Genomic DNA, 13,569 nt, shown 5'->3' with positions numbered 1-13,569 from the left:
TCAAATAGTGTTTTTTTTTCTTTTTTTCGTTGCGGTATTCTACTTCAATAGTTGACAAAATGTAAAAAAAAAAAAAAAAAAAAAAAAAAAAAAAAAAAAAAAAAAAAAAAAAAAAAAAAAAAGAAAGAAATGGAATAAATTTTCCAGCAGGCTCTCATAGGCTTTTCAACGTTACCGCTACATCCAATCTTTCTCTAAATGGTACATAGATATCAATGATTTCAGCTTTCAAGTCTTTAGTTAATCCTTTATCGCTAAACCATTGGAGGCTCTCTTGGCGTATAAACCTGTAGCAAAACTTTACCGAAATATCATAATTCGGTTATGATTTCATGCTCTGAAAATTTTAAAAGATATTAATACAGTCAATGCTCTCAAATATATATGTATATATATATTACCAAAACTCTAGTCTTGTAAAGTGTACTTGAAATATTTTTAACGATTTTGTCTCAAATATTTCAACAATATTATCAGAGTATGTTGTTGCAAGTTCCGTGCGTGCTTCTGCAAGACACTGACTTACACCATTAATAAGAGTAGTGCGATACTCTATTTACGACAGAGTTTTTTTTTCGTGCTTGAAATTGTTCCAAAAAGTCGAAATATCAGGAGGCATATGGCGGATACTTTTTTTAGACCAACTGCTGTTCATGAATTGATATATAGAATACCCAAAACTATTGTTTAAAACACATACACACACACCAATAGGATTGAATGTAATATTGTGAAATAGTGTATAATAATTGATGAAAACTTTAGCACCGAAAAAGGATTCAACTTATATCTTTTACAAGTAGTTACGAGTGTTGTTATCAAAGTATCTCTATAATGTTCTTTGACACAATCATGGTAAGGTAGCTTTCTGATAAACAATGCATAATTTTCACTCGAGTTTCTTTTAAACACTTCAACTTTGGTTATGATATGGTTTGGACAGCGAAGTGAACGCGCTATGCTATGGTCTGCCTTTTTTTTTTTTTTTTTTTTTGAAACTGTCTTTAAATATTTTCGTAATCGTCTTTTTTAGAATCTTGTATTCCTTCGAGCAGTATTTGCTCCGATCCTCTTCTTTCGTTGTGTTACAAAATAAATCAAATTATTTAGTTTACTACTGTTAAATGGCATGTTATTATTGTATTAAAAAAAAATAATATTTATTAGTGAAGTATATTAACCAAGTATATGAATATAAAAAAAAAAGAAAAGAAAAAGTTTTTTTCTTTTTAATAAAAGATATGTATATTATGTCCATACATATGAATCAGTTTTTCTTTTTTTTTTTTTTTTTGTTAAACAAAGAAATGATAATTATAAAAAAAAAGGCAAATGTGTATAAATGTATATATATATCGCACGTGTAGTATATATGAATATATACATATATTAAATTTCTTCTCCTTTAAAGCATATAAGCTAAAATAGCAACACCAACGAGAGCAGCAATCGTTCTTGAAGACGAGGAAATAGAGGTAGCTTCACTAGTAGGCTTAAAAATAGATCCTGAGGAAGTAGATGTAGTTGTACTATCCGTCTTTGTAGCAGCACTAGCTGATGATGAAGCTGCAACTGCCAAAATATTAATAGGTATATCTAATTGTGTTGCAGTTCTGGAATCCAAGAAGACAACTTTATAAGGACCGGGTGTGACAGTAGTAGGGATATTATAGTTGACTGAATGTTCGTAAAAAGTAATATTACCATCTTTCTTTGCACTAGATGGGGACTTGGAGGTATCGATTGAAGTAGCAATAGTATAAGTCATATTACTACCTGTAGTGGCAGGCTGAAGAGTGATTGAAAGTGAAAGATCTATACAATATATGTATATATATAAAGGGAAGCATTAGTTTTTTTTTTTCGTTATTCTCTCGTAAATTGAGTATTAGTTGTTACAAACTCTACCTGATACGATATTATCTAAAACTCGAATAGTACAAGGTAAGATTTGGCCTGCAACATAAGGACCATTAGGAACGGGACTACTAACGTTATAGTTTTGAGTAGGTGCTGTTACTTGTGCAGTAGCAGCTGCAATAGTCAACACAATTCCTGAAATAATAGTAAAGAACCTCATTATCCTTGGTATTGAAAAAATAATAATAATAAAAAGGAAAAAAAAAAAGAAAAAGAATATAAGAAAAAGAATATAAGAAAAAGAATACAAGAAAGAAAGGAAAAATTAAATATTTGAAAAATCGTACGAATCAAAAAAGGGAGTTTGCTACGAGACGCAAGTTATATTTTTAGATGTACTTATTGTATGACAAAAAGGAATATATTATTGTTCCTTCCTTAAGTTTTTTTTTTTTTTTTTTTTTTTTTTTTTTTTTTTTTTTTTTTTTTTTTTTTTTTTACTATTATTATAATAAATTTTGATTTGTTAACATTTTGTGAAAATAGATAAGAAGACATTATGATGTTGTCTCATTTCAAGAAGCTTTCTTGATTTTGACTATTTCATTCTGAGATAAAATGTTTCTTTCTTCTTAGAAAACGCATTATTGGAATTAACAGGTTTTGTTTGATTTATCTTTATAGCAATGATGTAGTATATCATACATAGACATGGTTTTAACATAGTATGTCAATATTATATAAGTATATATGTATATGTATATTTGTATGAATGTATTTAAACTTGTGTACATAATAAAGTTGTATAATACATTTTATTTTATCACTCGTATTTGTAATTTGTTTAATTTGTTTTTATAGGTATATATTCTTATTTTGCAAAGGTAAATTAATTTTGCAAGCTTCATACTCTTAACTCATTTACATATGCATATCACTTCTTTTTATTTAACAAATATTTGTATACTTTTTATTAAAAAGAAAGGATAAAATTTGGCATTGGCTTATGCAAAACCTGCAATTGTTTTTTAAAAAAAAAAAAAAAAAAAAAAATCTAAATAGATCAAAAAAAATTGTGGAGAAACTTCTCCCTAAATAATTTCTAGAACTTAGTATTTATATAAGCTCTCTACATCAATAATAATGAATTCTAAACAAACATACATATTTTGATGTGAGCACGTATCATACAGAAAGAAAAAAATTGTTTAGATTTTTATTATAACACTGTAAAAAAGTATGTAGGGAGACCATTTAGTAAAATGATAATCTGAATATAAATTATAGATACTTTTTCTTTTTTCCTTTTTTTTTTCTTTCTTTAATTGAAGATGCCATTTACTAATACTACTGCAAATGCAGCAGTAAAAAGGATAATAAAATCGAAACTAATACGAGTACTGCTAGAGCTAACAGAAACAGTGCTCGTAATAGAAGTTGAAGGTATAGCAGAGGAAGCAACCACTGGAGTAGTAATACTAGCAGCAGGGTTATAAGATACAGTGCTCAATAAACTTGCAGAAGGAGTAGATGCAGAAGCTAAAAAAAAAAAAAAAAAAAAAAAAAAAAAAAAAAAAAGGAGGATTTATGATTAGGAGCTTTCTTGTTGTAATTCTATAAATAAAACAAAGTTTTATATTTTTGTCAATATTTACCTAAAGTAGAAGAAGATGTAGCAAATCTACTAGTTAAAGTAAAAGATGCAGTCTCACCACTTGAAGTAGAGGGTCTACCATTTGATGCTGAAAAACTACTGCCTGTAGCACTACCTGTTGCCCTAGTATTAGTAACACTGCCTGAGACAGAAGCAGTGCCTGTAACAGTATTAGTAGAAGTGCCTTCAGTAGTTGTGGTAATGGCTTCATCTGTGTTAGCTTCAGTGATAGTAGCAGTAGCGTCATCCATAATATCATTTTTATCAAGTACATCAGTAACGATATTTGTTACTGTCTCAGTAGCGTCATCATTAACAGGACCCGTCAAATAATTTTTAAGTTGATCTTCTGATAAAAGTGATCTCCACCAATAAATATCAGTAACAGGTTCAGGCATATTAGCATTTTCTATATTTATATAAGATATATATTCATTACAATGAAAACTATACAGTTAACAAGGCAAAAAAAAATAAGTTTATACCTTCTTGTTGAGCAAGAACTAACTGAGAAAGGATAAACGTAACTAACAAAGATAAAGAAAGTGAGGATTTCATTTAAATAAATAATAGCAATGAAGAAGAAGAAGAAAACAAAGAAAAAATATAGCTTAAGCAAAACTATTTATTTATTTATTTTTATTTTAGATAAACTCCTATTTCATTATACAATAAGAGAAAGGAGGAAACTAGTATCGCTTTATAATACAAAAAAGGGCTTTACTGCATTAATTAGCAAAGTCTAGAATTGTTTGCTTAAAAAAAAAAAAAATCAAGTAGATTACTTCTTTAAACAGAAAAAAAGAAAAGAAAATAACAGAGTAGATTTATATCATATTTATTTATTTTTGAATGCTATTTACAGTGACAGATTATATAAGGAATTTAAAAAGAATAAAACTTTTCTTTCACTGCTAGTGCATCATTTGAACAAATAGTTTTGAAAAAAAGAAAAAAATAATAATAAAATAGTATAAAAACGCCCTCAGCACCAACGATGATCATCAAGAAAAATAATACTTGAGTGATATACAAATATTAAAAAGAAAAAAAAATAAAATATCTAGAAATAGAGGGTGCTCTACACAATTTAGATAAGAAGCTTTTCGATTTGAGTCTTGATGTTCAAAATTTGAGGCTTCAAGTCAGAAGCTTCGTTAGTGGTAACAGAAGCAGCAATAACAGAACGAGAGACACCACAAGCACGTCCCAAAGCAGTTTTAGAAGGAACAAAGACATAAGGAACATTCTTATCTTCACATAAAAGAGGAAGGTGAAGAAGAATTTCCAAAGGTTCAGTATCAGCTAATGGGAAGAAAAAAAAATAAAAACATTAGATCGATGATTTATAGCATCCAAACTAATATGAAAGATAAAACTTACCGGCCATGATAATGAATTCAGAAATACCTCTGTTAAGAGTCTTGGTAGCTTCGTTAGCACCCTTCTTGAGTTGCTTGTAATGAGAAGCTTGTTGAACTAAATCGAGAATAGTGCTGGTCAAAGAAGCATCAGCAAGAGGGAAAGCCTTGGGATTAACAGCAGACTAATAATAATAATAATAATAATATATAAGCTTAAACTAATAACTTTGTAAAGGTTGACATTTTAGAACTTACCATTTTGTTTTGGTGTTTGAATTAAAAGAAAGAGGAAAAAAAAAAATTTTATAATTGCCTTTGGTAAAACGCCAGAAAAGCTTGAGAATAAACAGTCACGTTAGCATGGAGCTGTCTATAAAAGGTAACCAATGGATTGTTTCGCTATCGTCAACCATTGTATGAGCATTATGAATAGTATAAAGCGATATCCTAGAGCATAAATTATATAGAACCATATATAATATGTTTATTACTACCGTTTCTTATTAATTTAAATAAGCTAATATAGAAAAAAAAAAAAAAAAAAAAAAAAAGCTCATAAAATGAAGAAATGATTTTTTATAAAACTCAATTACTTGGAAAATACATTGCAATCCTTATTTTCTTATGACAGAATTGAATCTTAAAATTATATATTAGGAGGCCAGCAAAACAAAAGTTCATTAAAGCAATTTTATTTTCTCTATTTAACTAACTGGCCCTATTAAATTTTAATAAGAATAGCCGAATAAACTATGTATTGTATAGTGTCAATCATCACCAAGTTGTATATAATTGTTACATGTAAAAACTATCTTTCTCTATTTATTTTACTACAAATTTCAGTCTATTATATGATGGCAGATATATATCAATATATGATATAAATAGATAATATGGATCGCCAATAAAAAAACATTATTCATTACTCCTATATTTGCTTATGTATTACATAATTGTGATCTTCCTCTGCTTTATTTGCTGATCTCATAACGATAAAGCATATCACATCATTACACACAAAGCTTATTGTCAAATTAATTCCTGCTTTTACTGACAATGAAAGTGAAGGGAACTTTTACATAAAATAATAGTATACAATAGGATAAACTATTTTTTATAATAGTTTTAGTGATGTTCATTACAAATAGAATAGACTGATTATATGATTTCCGATGAAAACATAAATGCCTTTAACCTAGCACTATTATCTGTAAAAAATGATATCGATATACACTAGATTTATAGGACCTGTTTTTTTCCTTCTTTGGGAGAAAGAAAAAACCAGCTCTTATTAGTATAATCTCTCTCTCTACTACTACTATTACTACTACTCCTGTTATTACTGAGATAACCTTTATATCTCCTTATATAGTCACTATTACTCCTTACTTAATGATATTCATTATCAGAGTACTAGTTATTTCCAACAAATTATTTGTTTCGGTCAACATTGAGAGTGTTAAAAGAGAAGAAGGAAAAAAAGCAAATTCTGTGATAATATACATATCTATTTTTATTTTACGTAATTGAAGGATAAAAGCAAAAGAAAAAAAAAAAAAAAAAAGAAAAAAAACAGAGAGAGAGAAAAGATACACGTATTATTTGTATTTTTAAAATTTCTGTAATGAATAAAATAAAAATATGAGTTGAAAAATAAATAAAATCAATAAAATATGTTTTCTTACCCAATCATCAGGTATATTTTGTGCCCATCTAAACTTGTCTATTAATGTCTTGCTAAAAACTTTCTCTAAAGGTACTTCATGTTTTCTACACCAAGCAACAGTAATACGAGGATCAATGTAATTCAATTTAGAAGTACTAAGAGCTACTTCTTTATTCTCTTCTTTATCTGTAATTTGATTTTTCGTAGCATGTATACGATCATCCACTTTTTGAATTTGGGAAATAAGTTTCTCAACTGTCATACTTGCTTTAGGTTCAATCGTTGCCATCTTACGTTCCTTCTTTAAACGCTTTTCTAACTCGTCAGCCGCTTTTAAATTCTCTTTAAGCTGGGATAAGGGCATACGTGGTTGATTTTCGGCAACTAACTTTTCATTTTGCTTTTCAAATTTCGACTTGATTTTTTCTTTTTCCTTTTCAACGAGCTTTTCTTCGTAGTCAACAATCCAATCGTCTTCAAGATCGGATTCCATCTCGGCATATCGAGGATTCTTTTTCATTTTGGGATCAAGAGTAAAAAGTTGTTTTCGAAGCTTCATGCGCTGATATTTGTGTTGTCGAATACGATCACTAATTCGTGAGATGGTCTGCTCGTGAGTTTTTGAAACAGATCTTTGATGGTTACAGAGAATCGCGACTTCACGATTAGCTCGATTGTATGATAAAAGCTTGTTAGCAATTGAATCGTCAGAGTTTGTTAAAAGATCAACCTGTTGTTGGAATGTGATAGATGCATTATAAGTACGGAATACTTTAGCTGATAAACCCTTCATACAAGAATTCAAGTAACGGTTAAGATCAGATGTCGTAAGACGATCAAAGATCATATGACCATGACCCACTTGCTTCTTAAAAATATTAATATTTTTATAGACTTGAGGATCGACTTGAACTGAATTCTGATATCGAATAGAATCTTTACCTAAGAAATCAAAATGCAATGTATTTGGAGGCTCTAATGTGATATGTTCGTAACGAAGAGAGCAACAGCCTACTGTATCTGCTTCATCTTCACCCTTTTCATTACCGGCTCTTAAAGCTAACCTATCAATCAAATACATGGCTGTAGCACGTTGACGTACTTCAGTCAATTTATCCTTTAATTCTTTTGTATAATTCTCACGAATTCGTTTGACATGTTTCTAAAAGACACATGTTAAATTCTACTGTTTGTTTATAGATATACATGTTGTAAATACCTTCAATTCTCTAGCTTTTTCAAACTTTTGCATATCACTCTGACCCTTCCAAGTAGAGTTAGCAGCCAAGAAAACATATTTAATGGAACCATTCACATTTTCTTTCCAAGTAGCTAACCAAGTAGCTGTTTGGTCATGAACAACAGAAGCCCATTTATGTCCTGCAGGAGGCTCAGGGATAGGAGCATCCACACCCAGATTTAATGTTACTTGCTCAGGCATAACTCTAGTCTTAAGTTTACCAGTTTTTGGATGACTACCACGACCACGAAATAATGCTGGAGGTTCAATTCTAAAATTACCAACTTTTTCTTTACGACCATCAACAATAGCATAAAGAAAAGGCTCCTCTGCTTTCGTTTTCTCTTCTTTGATTTTCTATTAAAAATGTCAACTATAAATATATGCAAATTGGGTGACATTCTTTCTTTTTTTCTTTTTTTTTTTTACCAATTTTTCTTCTTTTGTCATATTCTTCTTTCTTTCTTTATCTTCCTCGAACTTATTCCAAATAGGTCTAAAATCACATTTATTAAAATCGGTTATTTCAGGATTCTAAAAAAGAAATAACAATAATAAAAAAAAGAAATTAAATACTATAGCAAACCATAAGAAAAAAAATTTTTTTTGTTACCTTTGGATCCTTTTTCAAAATTTGCTGCCAATCCTCAAAAAAATTCTTTTGAAATACAGGATTTTTAGCATGATCAGTCTCCAAAAGGGCTGCAAAAAAAGAGGCTACTTCTTCAGCCTCAGGAGTAAGTGTGATAGGTTTACCATCATATTTCATTTTGACGCCATGAGGAACGTATTCAGGAGGAAAGAGAACGCCATTATGCTGGAGTGTAGTCCATTTAATTGAACCATCATTTTCAAGCTCACTCTGTTCCTCTTCCCACCATTTATAAAAACTGGGATCATCTTCTTCCTTTTTTACCTTCTTTTCGCGTTTAGTTGACGTTTTAGAATCTGAAGGTCTCTTTCGAGATGGCATATCAATGTCCATAGACTCGACTTTAATTTTTTTCTGTTGAAGACAATATATATATATATATATATATATATATGAGCCTTTTTCTTTTTAATAAAACATTCCTTTGCTTACCTCTTTTGGCTCCTTCTTAACTTTAGGAGACAATTTGCGTTGAGATAAAGGAATATCATCATCATCATCACTGCTTGCATTTTCTTTTTTAACGCGTGATTCTGTTTTTAGTTTACGCTGAGAGAGTGGAATATCGTCGTCATCACTATCGTCAATAGCTTTAGAGGCTATAGTGGTGTTCTTGGGAATAGAATGATTTCGTTGAGCTAAAGGAATATCATCCTCACTATCACTGCTATTATCTATTGTTGGTTTAATTTTGGTTGCTATATAAAGATTGCTATTAAAATGTATACAAATTCAATAAACATAGATGAAGTTTATTTTTTTATACCTAAATTAACTTTAGGAGATGAAAATTTCTTTTCATTATTTTCAAGAGGCATTATTAAAGTTTAGAAAATTACTTTTTCTTTATTAAAGAGAAAGAGAGAGAGAGAGAAATAAAAGGAGAAGAAAAGCTGCCTTAAAAAAAAAAAAAAAAAAAAAAAAAAAAAAAAAAAAAAAAATATATATATATATATATGTGTATATATTAATACATGTATGTATGTCTGTATATATGAATATATATACATGTGGCGGTATTTAAAGTAAAAAAAAAAAATATACATGTTTATATAAATATAATGACTTAATATTGTTTTATATATCAAAATGCACATATCTATTTGTATATATTACTGGAATGGATCAGCTAGTGTTGGCCAGTTTGGTAAATATCTTTTATCTACAAGTGGCCAAACTTGATTTGCATCATACAATTCAATAAATTGTTGATCCATAGATCTAGACTTTGGATGAGAAAACCTTCTATATTCGTCAAAAATTGAGGTGTGGCTCCAATTTTGAATTTTCCTTAAACAACCAATTAAGCAGCCTGTACGATGCTATTTTTAGGGTAATTTTATTTGAATAACAATTCTTTACTTAGCCAGCCACATAATAGTCATTACCTTTCCTTTATTACAATGAATTAAAATTGGATGGTTTCGCTTATCTAACAATGCTGCTAAGGCTGCGCTGATTTTATCTTCGGGAACTAATTAGACTATGTTAGTTATGCAAAGAAAAGATAAAGAAAATTTAGTTACGTCATCTTACTTTGTACAAAGGGCTCCTAAATAGACATACAACTATTTAACAATTAAAGCATATAATAAATAAAATTAAATATATTACCTTATTTCCTGCAATACCAAACTGTAAGAATTGAATATTGTGCTCTTTTAGAAATTTCATGTTTTGTTCAGGATACTCTTCAAGAATTAAGGTTCTACGTAATTAGTCTGTTTAATATTCCATTATTACTTGAAATATCTATATATATATATATATATGTATATACAATACAAAACGCTTTTTAATTTTAATTTCTCTAAAAACTTGTAATGCTTTTTCTTGGGAAAAGAAGATCGATAAACATGTTCACAGACCATGTTGAAATTCTCGGGAGGAATTAATGCTTCTTCAAACATTTCATTATCATCTTGAACATTAAAAGAATCAAGCACAGACCAGTTTGGATCTGTCAATGGTTTTGGAACCGTTACTACTGTAGTCTCTTCAGTGGTTGTATTGTCATTTTCGTCCAAGTTGTTGTCTTCTTTATCCGTCATTTACTTTACGTTGTATAAGGAAAAAAAAAATGGTTGACGGATATTCAATTTTACAGATTTGATAACAATTAAAAAAAAAAAAAGCATTTCGGTTTTATAAACCAAATCTCCTAAATGTATTTACTGCTGTATTATTGTTTCCTTTTTTTCTTCTTTCCTTATGCCTTCTACAAGATATCAAAAAGTATTAGCATAAAGCTAGATGTTAAATTAAATTTCTTAACCTTGAACTTTAAATAATAGCTAGCAACAATATCAGACAGCCATCATGATAATGAAGGCTCATCAACTACCACATCACAGCAGCAATCAGATTTACAGGATTCTTTTGGAGAATCATTTGATAAAGATGAAGATGAAGATAATGTTACAACGGTAACAGATAGGCTTCTTGAATACCACCAGCAAGATACATCTTCGTCACATAATGGAATACAACCAGCCATCTTACCAATATCAAATGATGGTGTTTTTGCCAATATATCAGCAAAACCAGATAATAATAAATTAGAAGAAACACCTCCTGTAATAATAATAATAATAATAATAATAATAATATTTGTTTATTTATATATTTGCCATTTTAGACTTATGAAGAAGCAGCAGCAGATGCCACACCTCCTTATTGGCAAACAACAATCATTACGCCAATAAGTATAGGTGACTTTATATTAGTTGAAGGACTGCCTGTTGGATCTATGTTTTCATTTTTTTGGAATTTAATAAGTAAGATAATATCAGCTTTTGTGCCTGTATGATTTTATTTATATACATATACAATTTCTTTTTTTTTTTTTCTATTAGTTTCTGCAAGCTTTCAATTTGTTGGATTTATGTTGACTTATTTATTACACACTTCACATGCAGCAAAAGTACAGTACATTTTATACATGTATAGTTACTAACTGTAGATATTAATTAATATCTCTATTGTATTAGCAAGGATCACGAGCTGGCCTCGGTGTATCATTAGTTCAGGCCGGATTTTATATTCGTGGTATTAATAACAATAATAATAAGATTCATTATACTTACTTTATATATAGGTGGCACATTAGAAGATGATGAATATTATCCTGATGGAGGGCAATCCTCTTCAAAGACAATGGAAGACAAGCTTGATATTAATCTTCTTTCTTACCTTTTTATGATCATGGGCTGGCTTTTTATTTTTCATTCTTTAGCTCAGTATTTTAAAGCAAAACAAATGGAAAGAATAATTACTTCTCAGCCAACCACTGCAGAAGCAATGGTTTAAACTTATTAAAGTAGAAGCCATGATATGTCAAATTGTGAAAAATGCAATTTATTAGCCTTTTTTTTTTCCATTCATAACACTGATAATATAATAAAATGGAGATAACAATATTGACATAATCAAAGCGAAATCTTTAGTCTTCTTTGATCTGATAGTTATAATAAGGGTCTATAAAGTACTTTTATATATAAAATAAAGATATACTAACTAATTCAATTTTAGTAAATGTTTATTATTTCCTTGTATTTAATCATTAGATTATTTATAATAATAATGAAAGGGTAGTAAAATCTTTGCTGTTATATTATCAGAAGTCGATACTACAATAATTGACATGAAAAATACAAAAAAAAAAGGCAATTTTTGTAAAAGTAACTGGTGAATTGGATGATTATAGTTTGTTCTCTGTAAATATGATAAGTCAACGAGCAGCTAAAGTTATGTGAGTACTGCTAACCTGACAAAATGCTTGAGCCAAATAATAAAAAATAGACAATTAAGAATATTTATAAATACTTATTAGTTTTGCTTTCTATCATTGTTGTGAGAAGGAAGTGAAAACTCTCTGCGTCCTAAATGTATTAGTTGAATATACACAAAGACTTTCTTCAATTAGTTCTCAAGCCTAACTAACGATAGGGAGGCCTTGAAGAAATTAACAGAGGGCACAGAACTGCATTTAATCTATCTTCTGTTGAAAGCATGTAGATATTGCAGCAGCTTTGCTAATGATTGCATCCTTAAAGAAAAAAAATAAATAAATGGCGAATAACTTAGGAAAAAGGTAACGTTGTTTGGCAATGTTTAAACTGCACATTCGAAAAGTTTACTATGCGATAAATTGGGAATAGAGTATGTAAATAACTTCTTTTATCTTTTATGCTTTCGCCAAATGGGGAAAGTAAGAATCAGAGGCTTATGAATGAACTACAAATACAAGGAGTGGCTTGAAGGGTCCCTCAAAAAAGATAAATCACCACTTGACTATTTTTCATTTGCACGAGTATACAATGACATATAAAGTTTGACGAACAGTCACTACTCTGATGTATTGGACAACCTTTCAAAAGATCAATCTAACAGACTTACTGGTATTGCATTTGAGGCAAATAATAGGTTTAAGGTATGACTAGTATTACAAGCCAAGAAAACATGAATTTATTAAATATATATATATATATATGCCTTGAGTAGAAGCAGAATGAAGATGACTCATTTGGTGTCGCATATAAAAAGTCCTGGAATGAAAGGAATCAACATGAGGCAATAGTTAAAATGAATCAGATAATCTGTGAAAATCTTGTATCCACAGCAGAACAAGTAAACTAAAGAAAAAAAAAACTCTAGGGATCTGTATATTTATATATTTTAAATTGATAGATAAGCAATGCACATGAAGTTGTTTGATCCGGCTTAGATCTAAATTCTTGATTTGAATACCAAGATTCGCACCAAGTTTTGCTTCAAGAGAATCATATTGATGAAATATTGAAATGCTCAGCTGACTCCTACGCAGATAGGTGATATATAATATGTGTATGTAAACCTAAATAATGTTAATCTGGTCTTTTTTTTTTTAGGAAAAAAAAAAAAAAAAAAAAAAAAAGGATCCTCCCGCCACTTCAAGTACTCAATTTTCAACAAAATTTTAGAAAAAGGCATCAATATTTTTGGAACTGACTGTGTAATCCCCTTAATAATATTATTATCTAATCGTCTGTCATACTTATTGCAGTTACACAATAAATTATCAGATCAAATTATAAAATAAATAAACAACACTTATTTTCTCACTTATAAATTAATAAACTTATATAATACTGG

At 29.2% G+C, this 13,569-nt stretch overlaps 7 protein-coding genes across 7 annotated transcripts; 1 reads left to right on the top strand and 6 right to left on the bottom strand.

The window, feature by feature from the left end:
* Positions 1–134: 134 nt before the first annotated feature.
* Positions 135–985, bottom strand: BX663DRAFT_546094 (uncharacterized protein). The gene is made up of 3 exons (XM_051530957.1): positions 561–985; positions 402–521; positions 135–287 (listed from the first exon to the last, which is right to left on the bottom strand). Exons 1-3 carry the CDS (start codon positions 653–655, stop codon positions 155–157), a joined length of 348 nt encoding a protein of 115 aa, XP_051378890.1. The 5' UTR covers positions 656–985; the 3' UTR covers positions 135–154.
* Positions 986–1,643: 658 nt separating this feature from the next.
* BX663DRAFT_523201 (uncharacterized protein) lies at positions 1,644–2,174 on the bottom strand. Its single transcript, XM_051529488.1, has one exon. The coding sequence runs from the start codon at positions 2,078–2,080 to the stop codon at positions 1,889–1,891; it is 192 nt and encodes a 63-aa protein (XP_051378889.1). The 5' UTR covers positions 2,081–2,174; the 3' UTR covers positions 1,644–1,888.
* A 1,234-nt stretch (positions 2,175–3,408) lies between these two features.
* On the bottom strand, positions 3,409–4,281 carry BX663DRAFT_228207 (uncharacterized protein). Its single transcript, XM_051521804.1, has 3 exons — positions 4,000–4,281; positions 3,516–3,923; positions 3,409–3,462 (listed from the first exon to the last, which is right to left on the bottom strand). Exons 1-3 carry the CDS (start codon positions 4,070–4,072, stop codon positions 3,452–3,454), a joined length of 492 nt encoding a protein of 163 aa, XP_051378888.1. The 5' UTR covers positions 4,073–4,281; the 3' UTR covers positions 3,409–3,451.
* A 55-nt stretch (positions 4,282–4,336) lies between these two features.
* BX663DRAFT_523198 (ribonucleoprotein-associated protein) lies at positions 4,337–5,177 on the bottom strand. Its single transcript, XM_051529487.1, has 3 exons — positions 5,134–5,177; positions 4,898–5,060; positions 4,337–4,819 (listed from the first exon to the last, which is right to left on the bottom strand). Exons 1-3 carry the CDS (start codon positions 5,134–5,136, stop codon positions 4,605–4,607), a joined length of 381 nt encoding a protein of 126 aa, XP_051378887.1. The 5' UTR covers positions 5,137–5,177; the 3' UTR covers positions 4,337–4,604.
* A 1,269-nt stretch (positions 5,178–6,446) lies between these two features.
* On the bottom strand, positions 6,447–9,345 carry BX663DRAFT_523196 (uncharacterized protein). Its single transcript, XM_051529486.1, has 7 exons — positions 9,203–9,345; positions 8,869–9,134; positions 8,398–8,790; positions 8,214–8,318; positions 7,764–8,141; positions 6,564–7,706; positions 6,447–6,497 (listed from the first exon to the last, which is right to left on the bottom strand). Exons 1-7 carry the CDS (start codon positions 9,252–9,254, stop codon positions 6,489–6,491), a joined length of 2,346 nt encoding a protein of 781 aa, XP_051378886.1. The 5' UTR covers positions 9,255–9,345; the 3' UTR covers positions 6,447–6,488.
* A 221-nt stretch (positions 9,346–9,566) lies between these two features.
* On the bottom strand, positions 9,567–10,352 carry BX663DRAFT_400014 (protein-tyrosine phosphatase; the record flags this gene model as incomplete). Its single annotated transcript, XM_051522206.1, has 5 exons — positions 9,567–9,758; positions 9,825–9,910; positions 9,973–9,988; positions 10,051–10,144; positions 10,222–10,352. Coding segments are annotated over 5 exons (519 nt in total), but the record flags the coding sequence as incomplete, so codon positions are not given.
* Positions 10,353–10,647: 295 nt separating this feature from the next.
* On the top strand, positions 10,648–11,947 carry BX663DRAFT_564376 (uncharacterized protein; the record flags this gene model as incomplete). Its single annotated transcript, XM_051532045.1, has 6 exons — positions 10,648–10,671; positions 10,731–11,012; positions 11,075–11,213; positions 11,292–11,359; positions 11,427–11,484; positions 11,534–11,947. 6 exons carry the CDS (start codon positions 10,648–10,650, stop codon positions 11,743–11,745), a joined length of 783 nt encoding a protein of 260 aa, XP_051378884.1. The 3' UTR covers positions 11,746–11,947.
* Between the last annotated feature and the right edge of the window lie 1,622 nt (positions 11,948–13,569).

This window comes from Cokeromyces recurvatus (assembly GCF_025118155.1).
Source record: "Cokeromyces recurvatus strain NRRL 2243 chromosome Unknown BX663scaffold_35, whole genome shotgun sequence".
Lineage (NCBI taxonomy): Eukaryota > Fungi > Mucoromycota > Mucoromycetes > Mucorales > Mucoraceae > Cokeromyces > Cokeromyces recurvatus.
Note: the sequence above shows the minus strand (reverse complement) of the source record. Positions and strands in the feature narration are given on the sequence as shown.